The 22,324-nt window shown below is 37.7% G+C and overlaps 1 protein-coding gene across 2 annotated transcripts in view; it reads right to left on the bottom strand.

The window, feature by feature from the left end:
• The window catches only part of LOC131029732 (phosphatidylinositol 3,4,5-trisphosphate 3-phosphatase and protein-tyrosine-phosphatase PTEN2A), an 87,773-nt gene that overhangs the window by 52,992 nt on the left and 12,457 nt on the right, over positions 1-22,324 (bottom strand). For both annotated transcript variants that reach the window (XM_057960360.2, XM_057960362.2), the window contains 2 exons: positions 21,501-21,602; positions 21,293-21,349 (listed from right to left, as the gene is read on the bottom strand). In XM_057960360.2, coding sequence (XP_057816343.2) covers positions 21,293-21,349; positions 21,501-21,602 — 159 coding nt within the window. The remainder of the gene's footprint in view (positions 1-21,292; positions 21,350-21,500; positions 21,603-22,324) is intronic.

The raw sequence follows: 22,324 nt of genomic DNA on the forward strand, positions 1-22,324 counted from the left end.
TGTAAGATCACAGAACTATAGATTAGTGAAGCTGTAACTATGAACATGGTCAGCTAATTTCATAGTGGTTGTCTGATGACATGCTGCACACATAGGGCCAATAAATTTTAAGTGGCACACAAGGGATTCAAATTTTGTGGCCCGTGGCCAGAAGGATGGGTTCTAATTCAAGTCCCCATCGATTTTGGTAGAATAGGAACACCTCCAATCTGACAGCTTAGGTAGACAATGAGAATAATGCAGCTCATATGGGGGCATATTTTAAGTAGCATCTCACCAAAACAGCCTTAGTAAGGCTCCTTTTGCTGGGCTATGTTTGGAGATAACACTTTGCTTGTTAAAGAAACCTTTGACTGCATTGCTCAATTAATTATCATGGCATGGTATCTGTAATGGCTTCCAAGGCTATCTTGATCTTGAAGATTGCTTTTGAGATATAATTATGTACTTAAATTTCATCCCTTTGATTATTAAGTTCTTATGCAATAGTGTAGCTGTTAAACCCATTATTAAAATATATCTGCTGTTACTGTCTGCTGCTGTAATTGTATGCTTGTGTGTCAAATTACAGTTACATAAATCAATAAAGTAGAGATCCTGAATGAATTTTAAAGCGATGCAAATAAGATGGTGTCATTTTGGTAGGATACAAATCAGAAAAGCAAATGGTGGTCTGGCAAAAGCACAAAACTGACAACTAGTCACTGAGCATATCCAGAAAAACATTTTGCTTGACTTACAAATATGGCAGGCTCACTGTTTGTGCCAATTGAGTTCCAGCTACAGATAAATAACAATTTGAAGATAACTTAGTGGAATCTTATAGGTTGATTAACATTTCAGGCCATTACCCCACCCACTGGTGGCAAACAGATTGGATAACATCCTTAGGGTTACTATCAATCATTTAGTTGATAAGCAGTGCTATCTTAACCACCTAGCAAACTACTTGGTAGGTAATTTCTAGGAACCCTATATTGAAAGAAGTCTGTAAAGGATGTCCAGTCATAAGGCTGTCATGGTTGATATTCAGAACCGAATCTGCTCTTGTCAGTGTTTATGCTACTGACAATTTGCCCACATACAATTTACCTCTAAGATTTTTTGCACATGTAATTCTCCACTTCAATATTCTAGGATGGAGGGCTGCTCCCTTTGCCCTTCTGTAACCATGAACTGAGCCAATTACTTTCATAGTGGTTGCCTGGTGGCATGTGATGCAAAGGTCGGCTCAGTGACTTTCAAGCTACCGACCAGAGTTTGAATCTTGTGGCCCATAACCAAAGGATGCAACAAGGGCAGGTTCCAGTTGATTTTGACACAAGAAACCCTCAAATGAAGATGTCTTTCTAGTGCCATTATCACCAAAACATATATACCGTTCCATAATATACTTAACAAGTAATGGTTAGCACTAATAATTTCATTTCCAAGTAAAATGTGTGCAATTTTATTCTATGTTTTCTGATTTAAGGATGGATAATTTAGCATTAACTTTTACATCTTCTCGCTTCAATGTGGCTATACAAAGCCAAATAACAATCTGAAGTGCAATAACTGAAATCTTTTACAGACTATAAATAACAAAATGTTATAATATTGTCAAATACATTCTAAGCAGTTAAAAAAGGAAGGGTGAATGTGGCCTATGTGGGGGACTTTTTGCAGATCATATCAAGAAGGAAATCAGAAACCTCAATATGAGCATATGGACTCAACAAATTGAGAAGGTGAAAAAGAAAGACATATGTTGAGATTAATGATATAAAGAAACTGATGAAATAGATGTTAGATCAAGGTCAGTCAATTAGCAATTTTAAATTTCATTGATACAGCCCAGAGCAAATGCGGTGCCGATATGCTCTCAAATGCAGAAAGCTCCAAGCTCCTTCCTCCTCTATAAACATCAAACTTCCACTGAAACAGCTGTGCAGTGCACTGAAGATGAAGCCAGTTATCACAATCGCTTAATAATTGATAGTCTTCACTCAATCCTTTATGAAAAAGTAAATTGTAGCCAAGCCTGGCATTTAACTTTCTGCAAAAGCCTCCAGGCTTATCCCTGATTGCTCTCCTTTTTCTTATGATGAGATGAATGATGGGATAATAGAAATAATTGACCAAATAAGGTTAGGATATGGTACTAGCCTAAGTTTTTTTCTCTGAAATGTTGTCTCATTTATAGAAGTAATGAAGAAAATGCAGCACAGAAATAAGTGTTGGAAATGCTGAAGCTGTTCAGAACACTTTTAAGGTAGAGTGGGTTTGGCCTTTGTAAGCTACTGACCCCAAGGAAAAGATTGACTGTGGAAACTTGAACCATAGGTAATCTCTGCATTTCTACTCCATACAGGCTTACAGCAACAAATGCTTTTAAGTTTTACATCTAGTTAAGCCTTCCGATCTGTCATTTTGTCTTGACACCTAGGATGAGTCTCAGATTTATTTGATTTCAGGAAGTGTTAAGAGTGATTTATTGTCCCTGTTAATGGGCTTTCCAATTCACCTCATTCCTTAGCAAATCGAAAACTGATATAGTGGTCTCCACCCATCTAGCGTTTGGAAACTAAATTTTGATAACACTTCTTAGGGAAACCCAGAGCCTTCCAGAGTGACGTGTGTTATTTGGGATCTGCGGGTAAGGTACAAAGAGCTGTGAAAAAAATAGGTACCAGGACAAAGAACTCATCAAATTTTAAACTTTTGCTGAAGCTGAAGTTATTTTATTGGGTCTTGTTAGCCCCATTTTTGAACTCATCAAATTTTAAACTTTTGCATCAAAATCATTGCATTGGGTAATTGCTAGTCAGAAAATCCCTTGATGGACTTCATCCGCTAAGTCTTTTGTATCCTAGGAGCAGACATCCAATTTGCCGAAATTTATGAAAACAATTAAATCTTGAGACGTATGCAAGATCAGGCAAATTCCTCTTATGGCAATGTTTATGCTATTATTTCACATGATTTGGCTAGTTTTTGGGTCAGGACACCTTCCGAGTTGGAAGATGCTAAAACTTCAATTTTTGCTCAGTCTAGTTGCAGGAATGATTAAATTGAAAGCTTGATTCAATTCAAACGGAATTAAATTATGGGTTTTGATCACAGTGGTATAATCAACAATGTGATAGTGTCGTAGCCAAATACTGTCCAAGGAAAAAGTTGTGTACATTCCATCATGATGTTAGTCTCTTTCAAAATGTTGACAAGGTTTTGAATGGCTTTTGAAAATCTGACAATGGTTAAGTAAGAACGAAGTTATTTTCTATCGACACCCTTGTGCAAGTTAACAACTTACTTCCCACTTGCTGATTCAACTTATAAAGGACCTATTCAATGCTGATCACAAAAGCAAATAATTATTAATCAACTGTTTTCAAAAAAAGATGATGAGCAACTCTTTGAATCACAACAACTAGTTGATGATAACATGCAATTTCATAACTATTTTCAAAATAAAAATGGAGTTTTGTAAATAGATTATTGGTTATGTATAAAGACTTAATCTCATCAGCAATTTTGTATGAGTTATCAACTCAGCTCCAAGCATCAGTGTCAAAGTAAAAATATTTAAATAAACCATATTGGCAAGTTCGTGAAGGTTAGAAACTTTGAAGTGTTTAAGGACGAGCTCCGAAATGCTGATATAATATGGTCACAATAAGCATCAGCAACTTTAACTAAAGTAGCAATCATGTTTATGAAACTGATAAGGCATTGTTTATAGAAGCTAACAGAGGTTTTGAAGCTATTGGTAATGTACTATACTTTGTCAAAACACCGAACAAGTTGTGAATCGCTTCTTGAATACCGATGGCAAGAACAAATCAATACTCAGCAGCACTTTCACTTACGGTCATAAGTAAATTCTAGGCACTTTCATACCAATCGGCAACTGCAACTTCAACTTAGTTAATAATTTCTGCCAAATGGTGAAACAAAGAGATTAAAAACAGTTATTAATGATTACAGCTATTTATCCAAAAGTCACTTGCATGCAAAATGGATGCGTAGACAAGGTGCATGAACCGTTTTACAAAATGTGTCAAAGAGATGTCATCTCATGGAAAGCCATGATTGTGAGATATACGCAACACAAAATTGTTGGAAAGGCTTTAGAAACTTTTAAGCAAAAGCAATTGGCAGGAGTAAAGACGATTCAACAACCTTGCCCACATCTTCCCAACGCAGCATGCAAAAATGGGAGCTTCACAACAGGTTATGGAAGTCCATCAAAGCATAAGGGAAGGGGGATTTCATCGGTTATTATACTTGGTTGTGTGCAAATAAGAAAACACAGGCAGCACATAAAGCATTTCAGAGAAGCCAAAAAAGAGATGTCATCTCATGCGATGTAATGATTACAGAGTGCACTAAATAGATTTGTTGAAAAAGCTTTAGAAACTCGCAAGCAGATGCATTTGGCAGGCATAAAGACCAACCTGTGTCAAAATAAAACACTGGAAGAAAGTCTGAACATCTATCAAAAATTATTGAAAGCAGATTATTTTATGCATCATGGTCATAACAGCTCTGATATACAGAGCAGATTATTTTATGCATGATGGTCATAACAGCTCTGATATACATACTTACAAAATGTGAAAACACAAGCAAGGTGCATTAACTACTAGACTCATACAACAAAGGCATGAAGCAATAATTTTAATCTGCCAGTGTTTCCATGTTTGCACGCCAAGTTAAGAGTGTTATGATAGGGTATTAATGTCCATTAAATCTGCAACGATCGCCATGCATCCAGACATGGGAATCATAGAAAACAGATGCAGGCTGTTTGGAAGAGAACCTCAAAGAGATTTCATCTGAAGTAATAAAATGATTGCAGGGATATACACAAAAATATAAGTGTTGAAAAGGCTTTGGCAACTTTCAAGCAACACAATCAGCAGAAGAAAAACCGAACTCTACAACCTTTGTCCGCATCATACCCTTCCTTTGCATAGCAGTGGGGTGCTCTGAAACTGTGAATAGGAATTTTTGACAAAAGTGATATTTACAGCATACATATGCATGCAAATGTGGAAGAATAGACAAGCTGCACTAGTATGCATGTATGCGAATGGTGGGAGGCATAGGCGAGAAATGTGAAATGTTTGACAGAATGAATGAAGGCAGCAGGGTATTTACAGATTCAACATAATTACTTAGTGCTCGAAAGAGGAGAAAGAATTAGTAATCTGCTGCCATAGTGAAAGACATCCAGGTGACATTAATCGAAACGTGACAAAAGCAAAACTATTGTCAGATGACGTAGTTGCAGCACACATGCAAAATATTGAAGTAGTTGCAAGGCACATTTGTGGTTTGATAGAATATTTTGAAGAGATATCTTCTCATGGAATGCAATGATTGCAGGCATACATAGAATGAATGTTGAAAAGGCTTTCGAAACTTTCAAGCAAACATACCATGGCTACAAATGTGTTAAACTACCACAAAATCTAGAGAGTTGAGGTTTGTCGTATCAATAATAGCTATATCACTTACATAAATCTCTGATACAAGTACGTCATTGTGAGATAGTTCTGCTAATGAAAGGAGGATATTCACTTGAGTTTGGAGGGCTGTTATGTTGATCCTTAAGCATGTCAACTCCACTAATATCTCATGTATCAGAACAGGTTACATGGTGGGATGTTGCCCATAAAAAAATTTTAAAAAATAAAATAAATAAGTCCCAAAGCAAATGAGGGTTTTTTTTTTAAGATGTTGATTTGTAACTCAATGATAACTGTAACCAATCAGATTGATAGGATTATGAGATGGGCATGGAAATTGTGAGAGGATGGTGATGAACCATGAGAGAAAAGGCCATATTTAGGAGTTGTAAAAGAGGCACAAAAGTGAGAAAAGCATGGTGGCATAAACTACAGAATGCAGAACGTAAAGAAGCTAAGATCAAATGAGTGTCACAATACATAGCAATGTAAAAATGAACAAAGTTGACCATGACAAGCACAGAAACAGAAACAAATAAGAATGATAACAGGTTGCAGATGGAGATGTTCAATGGGAGATGGATTGAAGCAGATGATGTAAATTAGAATGCTTCAAAATAAAAGATAAAACTAGCAAGGGAGAGTTTCCAAATTAATAAGAAGAGGAGGTTTACATAACACACTGCAACATGCTATATTTTCCAAGTTAACTTTCCACCTTATGGCTGATTTGTCATGTCCTGAGATGGTGAAAGTACGTGTTGGTTTTGAGATTGAAAAACTTATTAGTTGATAATAACTCTCAAATGCCATGAAAGTGTAAGCATAGGCTATGAGCAGCCTCCTTTGGAACAGAGTAAGGTTACTAAGTATAACAGAAATAGGATGATGAGATATTGGCACGAAATTGATAATAATGTGTAATGTAAATGTCAATCTTGCTATAATAACCTATTTCCAAAGGTGTGTTATCAATAGAGTAGATGCGCTATAAATTCAACATAACTACTTCTTCTCGTTGAAACATTGATAATAAATAATAACATGGCAAACGGGCAAATAGATTTTATGACATATACAAGATAGAACTGAAGTTGAGTACACAAGAATGATCCTGCCCTATACCAACCTCCTCATTACTCGAGAATTTCATATTCATGGAATAAAAAGATGGTCATTAAATACAGCTGAAGCATTCTTCTAGCAAAGAAAGTAGACCAAAGTGAATCTAGAGTAGTCATCAATGAAGGTGAGTACATATCGAGCCTTAAAGACAACGGCAAATGAACCCGCTAGATCAATGTCAACCAACTGAAGAACTTTTGAAGCCCTCCAAGACTTCCCTTTATCGAACTTCTCCTATGGATACTTACCTATAGCACAACCTAGATATACACTGTTAGACGTTTTTGTCAAGCCTATGTTATTCAAGCTAGAGGATTACTCAAAGTAATATTGGATTGAGTTTGGAGTGTTTTTCGAGCTACTGTTTTTTGAAATACACTTTATTATGGGCTACGGTTTCAGATTTTATGAGGAGTGGAAGTTAGCGCTAAAGTTTGCGGAGGTTATATCAGGCTTTTTTAATGACTTTCTCCAGGCAATAAAAAGAAGATTCAAATTGCTCCGATGCTGCATGCATCCGTTTGACAGCTGTGTCTTCTTGACAGGCTCAAGGAAAATCGTGGGATGTGTGAAGGGAGCACGATACATGACCTTTTAGAACCAAGGGGTTATGGTTGAATATTATTATCGCCGTGAACTTTATTAAGTTTGGAGAGCTGCTTTTATGATGGAGTTTACTTTTTTTCTGAAGGAGTCATTCCTTTCAGGTAGTGCCTCTTCAATAAGAGACGGCATGTATATCAATGTCTGCATGAAGTAACGGCAGGAGGTTGTTATTGAAGAACGTGTGTAATCATTTTTCTGAAGAGCTTTTTATTATTACTGTGGCGTGTTTTTGGGCACTCTCTGCTTTAATTCAAAGTTTCAGAATTATATCAAAAAGAAGATTTTCTTCATATCGGTACTGGTTTTTTTTTTATGCTGGTTGTTGTGCCATGGTGGAATGGCATATTGGAGTGCTGGAAATTAAATATCAGAGTGAAATAGTTTAGCTGTGCCTGGATGATTTTTATTTTTTTGATATCATGGTCTGAAATTTGTCAAGAAAGTGACTTTGCTGGACGTATATTTGGCCTCTATGGATATGCAGATATTTTCAGGTGTATGTGATTTATTTTGTTGTGGGGGTCTTCAAAAGGATGGAGCTATGTGTTAAAAATTGGTGTGATTTTGGCTTGAGACAAGTGTGCAGCTATGGTATATACCAGATTAAGAGTGATGTATAAGTTATGAAGGAAATCGTAGTTGTGTGAAGAAAAGGAGCTAGGGGCCATAAGGAATTTGTTTGAAGAGCTGATTGTCACTGAACATTTTACTGAAATTGTTGATACTGTGATTTACTTTAGATTTTTGTTAGTTTAATTTGGTGCTTTGGGGTTGGTGCCCCAGCTGTTGAAAGTTGGTGCTTGAGCTGAGGTTGGTGCCTCTGATGTTCTCAGTTGGAGCTGAGAGGAGAGTTGGTGCTCTCTCTGATTGTAATCTGGGTTGGTGCTCGTCGTTTGAAAATTAAAAGGAAGTTTTTTTGCCGTGGTTTTTCACCCGAAAGGGTTTTCCACGAGAAAAATTCTGAGTTCTTATCTTGTGCTATGTTTACATTTTTTATTCTATATGTTGATTGGTTTTTTAGTTTGCTGAAGTTATTGGAAAGTTTAAAACATTGATTCACACCCTCCCCCCTCTCAGTGTTTTCTATGTGCTTATCATACACTATCTGAAAAGTTGATGTGAGGGAGACTTGTGACCATATCCTATGAGCTAAGCTGCTGAAGAGAACAGTAGTTAAGATGGCCAAACCGCTCATGCTATAGTTTACTCACTGAATCTGAATGAATGAGCAATGTTGCAGACGGAGATCGTGGCACAAAGTGCAAGAATGAATATAGCCATGTATCATGATTCGCTTGTCCCAATACAACCAAGGCATCATCCTCAAGCTCTTTAATCACAATTGTATCAAGAGAAAACTTAGCTTTCTTACCATTTCAAGATGAGTAATTTAGTAGACTAAAAGAAAGCTGGCACACAAGTTAGGAACTTAAAGAACATTCTAAATGATCCATCATCCACATCGACTGAACCTTTCCCTTCAACCTCTACTTGTGTATCATCACCTATAAGAATGTGTGGTATTGTACAAGGCACCAACGAAGAAAACTGTTCTCTATCAAAACCCATGTGCTGTGAAGCACCCGAGTCAAATATCCATTGTTGTGACCATAGAAGCAGAAGTTTGGAAAAATCGTGACTACTCACAATTAATTGAGAATCTAGGAAGCCCATTCTTTCCCCGAATTTTTCAAAAAATCATGGTTTCTTCTAGTCAAAGATTTATTGTGTTTAAATCGTTGAAAAAGTTGAGTACAAATTGTAGAAAATGTGAAACCCTAAAGTCGATGAATAACAAAAACAATTGCAAAATAGAGAAAAAAACATCAGCTCGCGAGACATCCAAACCACAGCAGGTCGGGAAATAACAAAAATGGACGCAAAAGAGTTTCGAACTAGGTTACCAAATCTGAATCACCTGCCTTTCCAATCTGTAACAGTTCTGAGTGACGAGAGAGAGGTGGGACGTTCCGTGAACCGGGTATAGTTCAACCTTATCAAGGGAAAAATTTAATTTAAAGTTATCCTTAATACATACTTCACGTAATTGGAAGAAAATATTTAATTTTAAACAATGTTTGCACTTAATTAAACATATTAACATTAGCGTGTAAATTGATTTCCAAAATCAATTTTAGTTCATTCAAATTTTATATTTACAAGTCTAAATATTATACAAGGGTCGTGGAAAATAATATTTAGATGGTTTTTAATTTATTAGAATTTTATTTAATTAAAGGAAAATATTTAGACAGTTTTATTTTATATTTTTTTTAATTTATTAAAAAAAAATTAAATCTTTTTTAATAAATTAATAACTATAAATGAAGATTATTGTTTACTAAACTTAATTTATTGGTATATAAAATATTTGTTAAATATATAACATGTATTATTTATATTATATTATATTAATTATTATTAATTTGGTTATCTATTAAGTTTAATATTCTTTAATTCAAATTATTATATATAATTTTTTTCTTATGAATGTTGTATTGAATGATATCTATATTAGAAAGTTCTGAAAAGTAGTTCTATCCACATTTGATATGGTATCCCTATCATACAATGATTTTTTCAATAATTATTATTAATTTTTCATATGTAATACAATATAACTTTATTATATATATATATATATGATTTTTTTTTTTTATATGGGTGTACCCAAAACGTACCCATGTATAACATGTAGCAATTTTGCACCTCGTTTATATTGAATATAATTTATCCACCTTCAAGCACATTTCCCAAAAGTATGGTCACCATTCCTGCAAGTTTTGTGGCTCTTTCCATCTTTTCATCTATATTATGTGCCTACTTCTTTGTGCATTTGACTATCAGACCAGGAGCTTCTAAACCCAAATACATCCAATACCTATAAGACTCTAAGATATTGATATTGTATAATATTGCTTGATACCTTTCCGGTTTCACCAAAGTTGAGCACAATCAGAAAGAGATACGTTTTGTGCAATGTAATCATCAAATGAATATAAACAACGAAAATCTATTTTCTACAATTCATGTGTTGAAGTTTCTATTTTATTTGCTTACAATGTTGCTAGACTATGGAAATGCCCTTATTTTTTCTCGATTTTTTCAAAAAATCTTATACTTTTGGTTTGCTGATTAATTCCCCAAACGATTAATGCTGCTATGGTTGTGACAATCCTATGGCTACAACAAGTGTATGTCCTTTCCCTTTCTTTGATTGTGAAGAAGTGGAAGGAGATTCTTCCTTTTTGAAGGAAGATAGAAAATTGATGTGATTCTTCTTGATGATGTTTGACAATTCATCAATTTGCTTAGCTAGCATAGAAACAATGCTCATCGTGACTGATATTCTTGCAATATCAACAAGTCGATTTCTCCTCCTCCTGTGAATTTTTGCCTTCTTGAAATAGGATGAAGAATCTCCTTTTGCATAGGAGAAGAAGATCGTGCTCTTTGTATTGCTTATGCTTTAGATTGCTTATGTTTCTTGCTAGATCCTTTACCATGACTTGTCACCAAAGCATGTTACTTGAATGACTTAAGAATATCCATGGGGATCAACTTTGTCTGTTCAAGCATCAACATCTCTATAAATGAATCAAATGATGGTGTAGTATAGGCACTCCCCATAATCAACTGATGAGTTTGGAAACTGGAAACAAAAGTTGCATATTTTGAAGAAAGCTTGTCTAACAAATTGAAGACCAATTGTGCACCCTTCTTATCAATGCCACAATCTTTGAATTGTGCTCTTAGTTCATTAGTCTTAGTTACATAGTCTTGGATAGTATCTAAATTCTTAGGATCTAGATTAATGAGATCATTAAGTTTGTATCCCCTTATCTCATCATTTTTTCTATGCAATTGAGCAAGTATATCTCAAGCATCCTTAGCTATTTTACATTCATCAATATGAAGATAAGAGAAGTAGAAACATATTTCTTGAGAGTTCCAAGAGCCATAGTACTTTTAATGAGACATTCACTTTATAAATTAGGATCTGTTGGTTTTAGAATAGATCCATCTCAACCTTTTTTCCATTAGTTTACTCCATACATTTATTTTCCATGTTGCATAGTTATGTGGAGTTAAACAAGGAAACTTAGGATGACCCACGGCTGAAATTTGAAGATAACAAGAGAGAACTCAAAGAACAATCACACAACAAAATCCACCCGAATCACTCAATCAAAGAACCCCCTCCCCCCCAAGCAAATGATTTCGCACTTAATACTTAGTGAAGCTGCAATTGCTGCTTGAAAAAAAAAGCTAAGTGGACATTTGATTTCAATGCTTACAACTTGTCAAACTAATAGTAGATCAAACTGTGATCTATGCAATACAATTTGCCAAAATGTGCAAAATAACGCTATATATTGAAAGTATAATCTGTGTCACAATGGCTATAAAGCGATAGCACCATTGTGAAGTACACAAAATTATGCACTTTTTAAAAGAGTACACTTGAAAAGGAGATTGTAAGAGCCATAATGGAAAATGGGAACAATTCAGCCACACCTATGATAAATTGAAATTTCTTAAAACATTCATGCATCAAAATAGAAACCGTCCGCACCACTACATGAGCACAAAATATAGCCCAATTCAAAAAAAAATGCTCAACCAGGGGAGGTCATGAGTCCAAGTTATGAGCAATGGAAAATTAGCTTAAAAATCAAATCTCAAACAGTGAGGGGGGCACCCAAATTCATAAAAGGGCCAACGATGTCATGTTGACATCATCAACAATCCTCGAAATATGGTCTACGGTGTCAAATATTCCCAACAAAAAAGGTTGACGCAATCTAACAAAATATTTTTAGTAAGACAATCAAAAAAGAATATTCTTGTCCAAGGGGTTGAGCTTAACAGGTTAAAACACTAGGTTCTCACTGTGGAGACCCAAGTTCAATTCCCAATAGGGACATCTGAAGTGGAATTCTAAGTTGTGACTCTTGGCCTTCCATAGGATGGGGAAGGTCTTGGGGTCAATCTAATCAAACATAATAATAATAATAATAATAATAATAATAATTCAAAGATGTGTAATGGGGATGGGGCCCCCTACTGTGTCCCCACCGGTTCATAGCTCAAGTCAAAGCTATTCAGGCTTCGGCCAATTACCGATCAAAAAAAAAATAATAATATTCTCTGGAAAGCTAGTGTGTGAATGGGGTCACATGTTGGCTAATAGAACAATGCCACATGGCAGTCCTACAAGCAGCAGGTATTGTTGAGGCTACTCCCATGAACAAGCTTGTGTGGGCTTTTCTTTAGAAAAAAAATAATTTTAAAAAAAACACATTATGAAAATAAATATCAACGAAATTTTTGAAAAAAACAAAGATTTAAAATAAAATAAAATAAAAATCACACCATCTGTGCCAAGTTGGATCGTACAGCGTGCTTTCTAAAAAAAATTGCCCAAAAAGTGACTTCGTCCAAAATTGACAACTTGACAGTTGATCTAATTGATTTTGCCCTTCCGAGGGCGATGGTGGAATCTATGTTAACCCAAAATGCTAGAAAGTGGCATCTACCTTCCAGATTGGCAGCCACTTCCAATCTTCAAACCCTTGCAGATTTGGCCTCCAATGTCCAATTGGGACGAAACAAAAAGCAGATTTGACTTGTTCAGGCACTCCGAAAACAATGGTGAGCTCAAATCTGATCCGACAAGCTCCCAAAATGCACCTGCAATACAAAGCCAAAAGGGGAACCCTACAAGAATCTAGTACTTCTATCACACTTTTCTAATTCTCTAGATCATACAAAGATGCAAGAGAAGAGCATACTCAATGTTTCAAGAAAATACAAGATCTGCATTCAAGATCTCCCAAAAGACTATCAAAGGCACTCAACTTACTCTGATACCATGTAAGATTTGGCCATGGAGATGGCCACCCATGATCTAAAGGCCTAATGGAAAGCACAAAATACTTTGAAGATCAATATGACAAGAATAAACTGTATTCCTATCAAAGAATGCAAAATAGAATAGATGTACAATGCATGAGAGACCCTTGGTTATACAAGCCAAGGTGAAAGATAGAATTAAAACAATGCGAAAACACGCAATGGATTTCAAAGAATTGATTGATTAATCAGAATGAGCAAAACGCTCATAAATAATACAAGCTATTTACAAGAAAAGCAAGTTTCTAAAAAGAAACTGCTGAGAAGATCTGAGAAGATCGAAGACGATCTTTCTAAAATAGAATGTACACTGAATGAGCATTAATACTAAAATTAACATATTTTAATATTCTATTACCCTCCCTTAATGCTCAATCTATTAACTACACCTATAGACCCCCTGAATTTTACAAATTTATCAGGACCAAGGGGCTTGGTGAATATGTCTGCTGGCTGCTCCGACGTAGGAACATACAGCAACTGGATGGATCCGTCTTCAACCAGCTATCGAATATAGTGACAATGCGTTTCCACATGCTTGGTTCTTTCATGGAAGACTGGATTCTTGGCAAGTTTGAGCACTCCCTGATTATCACAGAACAAGGGAGTAGGACCTGCCTGGGAGACATGCATATCCGCAAGCATTCGCCGAAGCCAAACCGCCTCACAAGATGCCTTAACTGCTCCCCGATACTCTGCTTCTGTCGAGGAGAGAGCCACTGCCTGCTGCTTCTTACTAGTCCATGTGACAGCACCAGATCCCAAACTAAACACATACCCTGCTGTAGACTTACGGTCATCAACCGAACCTGCCCAGTCAGAATCTGTGTAACCACTGAGTATAGGATCAGAACTCCGAGTGTACAGAAGTCCATAATCAGAAGTGCCACTCACATAACGCAGCACACGCTTCGCTGCTAACCAATGATCAGCCTTGGGAGCTGTCATGAAGCGTGAAATGTAGCTCACTGCAAAACTGATGTCAGGTCTAGTAGCAGTAAGATAGATGAGGCTGCCCACTAGTTGCCTGAACAGAGATTCATCCACAACTGGTGAGGATGACTGAGCTGAAAGTTTGAGCCCTGGTTCCATAGGAGTAGAGGCAGGTTTGCAATCCTGCATTCTGAACCTGTCCACAAGACTTCTAGCATACTTGGACTGAGAGAGAAAGATACTGGTTTCAGTCTGCCAGACTTCAACTCCTAAGCAGTAATGTAGAAGTCCCAAATCTGTCATATCAAAAGTGTGGCACAAATCCTGTTTGATCCCAGTGATCAAATGTGCTGAACTGCCAGTAATGATTAAGTCATCCACATAGACAACCACAAACAGAATATCATTACTAGTATGCTTGATATACAGGTTTGCATCAGATGGACTCCGCTAAAAGCCATGATCTGTCAGATACTTATCAATTTTCATGTACCAAGCCCGAGGAGCTTGTTTCAGACCATAGAGTGCTTTGACTAGTCTACAGACCTTCTGTTCTTGACCAGCAACCTTGAATCCTGGGGGTTGCGTCATGTAGACTTCTTCCTGTAAGTCACCATTCAAAAAGGCACTCTTTACGTCCATCTGATGGACTTTCCAACTGAACTGGGCTGCCAAGGCAAGAACGAGCCGTATGGTACTCATTTTGGCTGTAGGAGCAAAAGTCTCCTCGTAGTCAATGCCTTCTTTCTGTGAGAACCCACAAGCAACAAGACGAGCCTTATACTTGTCTAGGGTTCCATCAGCTTTGTATTTTACTTTGTACACCCATTTGCAGCTAATGGGCTTCTTCCCTGAAGGAAGATCAGAAAGGGCCCAAGTGTGATTCTTCTGAAGACTCTGGAACTCAGCTTCCATAGCCTGTTCCCACTCAGGTATACCTTTAGCCTCTGAATATGTCTGAGGTTCAAAAACACTGTGTATGTTAGCCATGAGAGCAAAATTGACTGTATGTTGCTGTTTGCTCTTATTACGGGAGGTTCTACCCTCAATGAGCTCAGTATCCCTGAGATCACCAATGGTCTTGGCCCACCATTTAGGCCGGAGAGTAGAAGTGCTAACATCTGGAGGAGCTGGAAGAGGCTCAGGATCAGGAACAGGAGCAGCAAGAGGAGGATTATTCTCTGGAGGGAACTCAGGTAGTGCATCATCGAAAATAGATTCTGCATCATCCCTCCCATCAGGCGAACCTAATGGAATAAGAACACTGTGAGGCTGACCCTCAGAATTCTGCTCAGAAGAAGGGGACTGAAAGAATCCTCTGTCTTCATCAAATACAACATCACGACTGAAGATAAGACGTTCAGTGTCTATATCTATCAGTCTGTAGGCCTTATGGTGATCACTGTATCCTGTCATCATGAGTTTCTGACTTTTGGAATCCAACTTGGAGCGCTTAGCATCGGGAATCCAAACATAGGCAACAAAGCCAAAAACCTTCAGGTGGCTGATCTGAGGCTTCCGACCAGACCAAACCTCTTCTGGAGTCTTCCCCTTAACAGCCTGAGTAGGAGAGCGGTTAAGAAGGTAGACAGCAGTAAATACTGCTTCAGCCCAATACTTATTCGGAACACTCCTGTGTTGTAACATAGAACGAGCCATCTCAACAACCGTACGATTGCGACGCTCGACAACACTGTTTTGCTGAGGAGTGTAGGGTGTAGTCAACTGGCGTTTGATGCCATGGGTATCACAGAAGTTGGAGAATGCAGAAGAACAAAATTCCCCCCCGTTATCTGTCCTAAGAGTAATGATACTTTGTCCAGACTCTTTTTCAACAAAGGACTTAAACTTCTGAAAGATACTAAATACATCTGATTTATGTTTAAGAAAGTACACCCACATCTTTCTACTAAAATCATCTACAATAAGCAAAAAATATTTGCAACCAGTAACAGAAGATGTATTCATAGGACCACAAATATCAGCATGAAGTAATTGAAGTACCTTAGATGCGCGCCAAGACTTTCCATGTGGGAATGAAGTCCGATGCTGTTTGCCAGCTTGACAGGCGCCGCATACTCCAAGATGCTGAGTCTGAATATCAGGTAACCCTGAAACAAGTCCCTCCCGAGACAGCTGAGAGAGATACTGAATGTTGAGATGTCCATATCTCTGATGCCACAAAGTGCTAAGAGGAGAAACACGAGCTGCCAGAGCCACTTCAGGAGAATCACCAGTGTCAAGGAGCCTATATAGGCCATGATCCTCTAGACCAACAGCAACAGTAAGACGAGTCTCCCGATCAATGATGGAGCACTTGTGAGCACTGAACACCACATCTAGTTGAGGAGAATTCCTCATAATCTGGCTGACAGGGAGCAGATTAAGTTCCATTCCAGGAACATAATACACATTCGGAAAAAGAAGAGTCCTGCCACCAAACTGTATCTGAACAGTGCCTCTGCCAACAACTGTATACTCCTCACCTCCGCCAAATACAACGGAATCACTGAAAGGTGAGAAGTCTGTAAACCAGTCACGCCGATGAGAAAAGTGACGTGATGCACCAGAGTCGATGTACCAAGCAGAAGACCTGGCATGATCTGAAGACCTCTTAGCCATAAAAGCATAAAAGGCGGACTCCTTCTGCTCGGAATGTTCCGCAACATGCGCCTTCTGGTGTGACCCTCCCTGCTTCTTTTGTTCAGAAGCGAGCCTCTAACGGCAATCTTTCTTCATATGGCCGTACTTGTGACAGTAATTGCACTGCACATTTTTCTTCTTAGCTCCATCCTGTGTCTGAGAAGAGCCTTTCTGCTGAGAAGACTGAGAGGACTGAAATTTGCCTTTATCCTTCTGAAAGGATTGAGCTGTGAAGGCATTTTCCGAGGAGGCTGATGTAGTACTACTACCAAATTGCTGTTTCCAGCGATCCTGCTGGAGAAGTTTGGTGCATAGTTCTGAAAACTTCAGATCAACATTAGTGGAAGTAATATTGAAGGTTTCAATGAAGTGTTCATACGATTTCGGAAGACTTTTTAAAGTGATTACAACCATGTCTTCTTCCTCCATAGTCCGACCAATAGCTTCGAGTTGATCGCGAATGTCCTTAATCCTCGTGAGGTGCTCCTGTAAGGACATACGTTCGTCCATCATAATGGAGAACAACTGATTCTTCAGAAAGAATGCTCGGCTCTTGTCGGATGTCTCATGCAATTCCTTCAGATGCTTCCAAATGTCAGAAGCTGTCTTGCCGGAAGGAATCTGCGGTAACTGATCATCAGTTACTGAGAGTTTGAGAAGCATGACTGCCTCCCGATTGCGTTCATCAAACTTATCTTGATCTGCACCAGGTGTACCAGGACTGAGTTCTTTGCCCAAAACAAGCTGGTCAAGACGCCTATATTCAAAAATGGTCAACATACGCTGTTTCCAGATGTTGTAGTTGTGACCATTAAAGCGTTGACTGCCTTCTAACATCAGATTGGTGAGAGAAGCCATTTGCACGGTTCCCAAGAAAAATCCCTGGTTGACCCAGAAAAATCCAACAACCCAAAAAAGTGTGCAAAAAACCCAAAAGGATTCTCCTGTCAAAATCTGGATTCGCGGGCTCGAAAATCGAGGCACGAAAATCGAGGCACCCAGAAAAATTGGACAACAACCCAGATGAGGGTTTGAAAAACCCACCACGATTCTGCAAGAAAAACTGAACTGCGATAAAAACTGGAGGTAAGAACTTCAATCGAAGTTTGCAGACAGAAAGTATGATGCAAAAATGACGAGTTGCAGGTCACCGAGCCGAACAGTCACCGAGCCGAGTTGGTGGAAAATGACCGAGTTCGTTTCCCTGCAACCAGTCACCGAGCCGAACAGGTCGCGACGCGAACAAATCGCGCGAGTTGCAGGTCACCGAACAGATCACGGGAACAGGCGCGGGTGGCATTGCAGGCGAAGGTCGCGGGTGGCGTTGCAGGCGGAGGTCGCGGCGCCGAGGTCAGAAACACGCCCAGGTTTTGCACAAAGCCGCGAACACCACCAGAAACAGTGCGAACGCCGAAAAAAAATCGACGAAAAAAAACGACGATTCCGCCCCAGCCAAAAAAACTTTGATAAATTTTTCAAAAAAATAATTTCGAAAATTTCCACTAATTGGAAATTAGGATTAAAAAATTTTCGAAAAAATTCCTGTAGCTCTGATACCATAAAACAATGCGAAAACACGCAATGGATTTCAAAGAATTGATTGATTAATCAGAATGAGCAAAACGCTCATAAATAATACAAGCTATTTACAAGAATAGCAAGTTTCTAAAAAGAAACTGCTGAGAAGATCTGAGAAGATCGAAGACGATCTTTCTAAAATAGAATGTACATTGAATGAGCATTAATACTAAAATTAACATATTTTAATATTCTATTATAAAGAAGATAATGACACGAGTCTTAATCCTATACAATGGAGCAACTAACATTATAAAATATTAAATGACCTAGTAAACAAGAAGTAAATGTGATAAAATAAGATCACATGACACCTAAGACTTCTAGAAAGATTCGTTGGACCCATGTGAAAGGGGCCTAATAGTGGAACTAATTTAGGTATTACCCTATTCACACCAACAATAGGCACTCCAATAATTGGAAAATTAAAAATATTTTCAAAGGTCCTTGGGATATTTTGGACTCTATCACTATCTTCTTTACACAACATAGTTATAGGGAGGGTAACATTTTGACCGACTTCCTTTCTAACAGAGGCATTGATCAAGTGGATCACATTGCAGTGGCTGAGGATATTTTATGGTGGCCGGAGTTGCCATCCATTATTTATAAATTTATAATGATGCCCCTCCAAGTTAATTCCATCCCCATGCATGGCAATGGCTTTTTTCATTCAGGTGAGCTTTCATGGATAGTTTTGGGGCAGTACAGGTAATTACCCCTGCTCATGTGGCCTACCTTTTCTAGTGACACTTCAAGGTTCCCAGCATCATCTGTTGAGCACATCAATGCAGGCTGATTGTGGTGTCATGGAGACAGCTTTACACCTGCAATCAGTGGTGAAGCAGATGGCTTTCAGAGGAGAGGTCACAGTGGCAAGTCTAAAACAGGATTTTTCTTCCATCAGGAAGAAGTGATGAATGCCATCGTTAAAATTTTAGGAAGATATTTTCAAGAAGGTGATGCCAGACATCAGGTAAATTCTGAAATCTCCTCTATCTTCATAGAGAATATGTTAAGATTAACACAGGACAAAGAGCTTACGAAGGCTCTGCAATCTCCTCTATGTTCATAGAGAATTTGTTAAGATTAACATGGGACAAGGAACTTGTGAAGAATCCGGGAAAATACCCCATTTGGAAGAAGTTTAGAATCGGTTTGGAGTAGAAGGTGGATAATATGCTCACTGAAAATCTCATCTACCTTCCGGTTTTGAGGTATGGATTTTGTGGGCTTGCCTCTGTTGGTTCTGTTATATGAAGAAAATCTTGAGAAACTGGTTTGTGAAGTGGCAAAGATTCAGTAATCTTTTGTTTCTACGAATGCAATGGAGGCATACCACCTGGATTCAATGTGCTTGAGCTCCTTCGTCCAGTCAAAGTCTCTCCTCGGCAAGAAAGATCCAATGTGGCCCAGGGTGGAGAATTCTGTCAATTTTTTGTCGAAGCAGCCAGCGTTGGTGAAGCTGGAGGATGGTTCGTATGGGGTGGGCAATGATGGTTTCTTCCAGTTTGCTGGGTGCTTTGGGTTGCAGCCATTTTGTCACTGGCTGGGTTATTGTTTTCTAATGTCCAATGTTCTTTAAGGTCTTGTCTTTGAGCCACAGTTTCTCTATAAATATTATGTATTTTGTTGTTTGGAATTTGTCAATATTAGCAGTTTCATCTCTTGATGGGTCTGTGGTTTGAGTCCAGTCCCGCTCTGCTATGTCTACCAATGGCTGGGATATTCTATGTAACCTTCTAAGTTTTTATTTTTAATATATGGGAGAGGGCCCTAATTCTTCACTTGAACAATCAAAAAAAGGTGATTTATTGTGAACATCTGTTGAGAGAGTGGATTGAGAGTTCGTTCCTTGCTTTCCTTATAATTTTGTGGGCTATTTCTGTTTTGAATTGTTTGGTTAAATGAGAGTAAAAGGAATGTGGATACGAGATAAGAGATGGGTATAGCTTCCTTCAATCCTCAGTAGCTAGTTGAAAATGACCATTTATTGGCATTGCATTCAGAAAATGATTGATTGTAGCAGAGGAAAGGCAGTTTTTCTAAGACTTCAATGAGATGGAAAGCCCCAAAAAAAGTTTCCCTTCTGAAAAGGCATCAATTCCCTTGCAAAATTTGCTTGAAAGATGGAGGGAACATATATTTCTCTTTTCCATTATTACTGAAATAGGATTCAACATGGATGCATTTGAATGAAACTGAGGATGAACCATTGTTTAATTTGCCTTCCAGTGATATGATTGAAAGTATGAGACATGGTAGTAAATCAACCTATAATGGTGGTTCTGAGTGAGTGGAACTGTTTGAGCACTTTAAGCATTGATGACTGGTGGATACACCTATCTACGCAGAATTACTGATCTGCATGAATGAGAGGTGAGTGCGGAAGAGATGAACTAGATAAAGCAACTGTCCATGGGTTTGAATAATTGCTTCTCTGAATTTCTGCTAATTCAGAGACTTAAGTATGGATCTATGAGTGATACACTTTTCCATGAGACCACCTACAGGATGCATTTGTGTCATATTGCTTCCAAGGAAATATGTATGTGATGATGGTAGTATAATGCTCTTAAGCATTTGGACGTAAATGGATATTTGCTTGACAGATACATTATTTAATCTTCATTCTCACACACTAAGGCAAGATTATAAAGATGTTGCTGAACTGCTTTCAGAATTTGTAATGGGTAAAGAGGCTTCCATACCTACAAGTGAAATGTATTGAAAATCCTTTTCAACTAATTTTGAGGCCCCAATCAAGAGTGTAATATTGATTAGGGTTAGAATTGTGACTATTTTTTCATGGGCAATGATTCCAAACTCTAGTTATCTTTGGCAATATGTGTGTGTGTGTGTATTCGTACTATTAGAGCACAACAAGTGTACAAGTCTTGCATAGCTGTACAGAAATTGTTTTAATTACCTTGTTAAGGGTCTCAAAAAACTTGATAACTTCTCTTATGTATGCAGATTCTTACCATGATGAAAAGCATGAGTCATAAATAGCCTTACAGAAATAATCTAATTACCTTGTGACGTGTTTCAAAAAACTTGATAACTTCTTCCATATGATTCCGATAAAAACCCTGCAGTAGCAATTCCAACTATTGGTCTTCTTGAAGAAAACAGTGGCATTCAACATAAAAGTTTTGGTCTGAAGAGTAAAAGTGATTGGAACAGTCATTGCATAAGAAAACAGAACATGACAAATGTAAAAGAGTTTACTAGTGTATATACCTCCACATATCCAAGAATACCAGAACTGAAGTCACCAGCAGGAAATCCCATAGCAATTATGTTTTCAGTAATATATGTCATATCTAAATCAAAACCGCCTTCCTGAACAAGAATGGAGCTAATTAAACCAAGTATCAATCAGTTTTTCAATAATGATATTACTGTTAGTGACATTCTTCTTTATTTTAATAGTTCCTCCATTTGCAACCTTCACCACCTGAATGTAACACAATTAAACTTTAACTTGACAATTGGCATAACAAATTGAAGTTTATATTAAACAAAATTCAATATGACATAAAAATAGGTTAAAATTTTAAACCACAAATGGCCTCAGAATGACCATTGCCACTATAGCCATAGCCTCCGGGATACCATCAGATGGAAAACTATTACCATGACCTTTGCCATGCAATGAAGTATTGATCAAAATCTAAAGATAGTTCAAATATCACATTATCAAAATCTGAATAAACCCCAAAGTTATCTATGGTCAGTAGATAATATAAAAAGTGAAACATCTGTAATGTTGCATGAGTGATCTATTTTTCGTGAAGACTATGTTGGCTATAATTCACAAGATATACTCTTTGCTGATTCAATGAATTTGATACCAGAATTCATTATACAAAGCCTATCTTAAATGTGAGATGCAACTAGATTGCATACATCCCTAATAAGGAATTATATATGTGAATGTGCTCATAGATTTCCTACACAATCAGATGTTGAACAATTACATCACACCTCCAGGCATGAATTACATGACAAACCATCCCATACAAAGAATCCCTTCATTCTATGTTCAATCGCCACAATACCAT

The sequence above is a fragment of the Cryptomeria japonica genome, chromosome 9 (assembly GCF_030272615.1).
Source record: "Cryptomeria japonica chromosome 9, Sugi_1.0, whole genome shotgun sequence".
Taxonomy (NCBI): domain Eukaryota; kingdom Viridiplantae; phylum Streptophyta; class Pinopsida; order Cupressales; family Cupressaceae; genus Cryptomeria; species Cryptomeria japonica.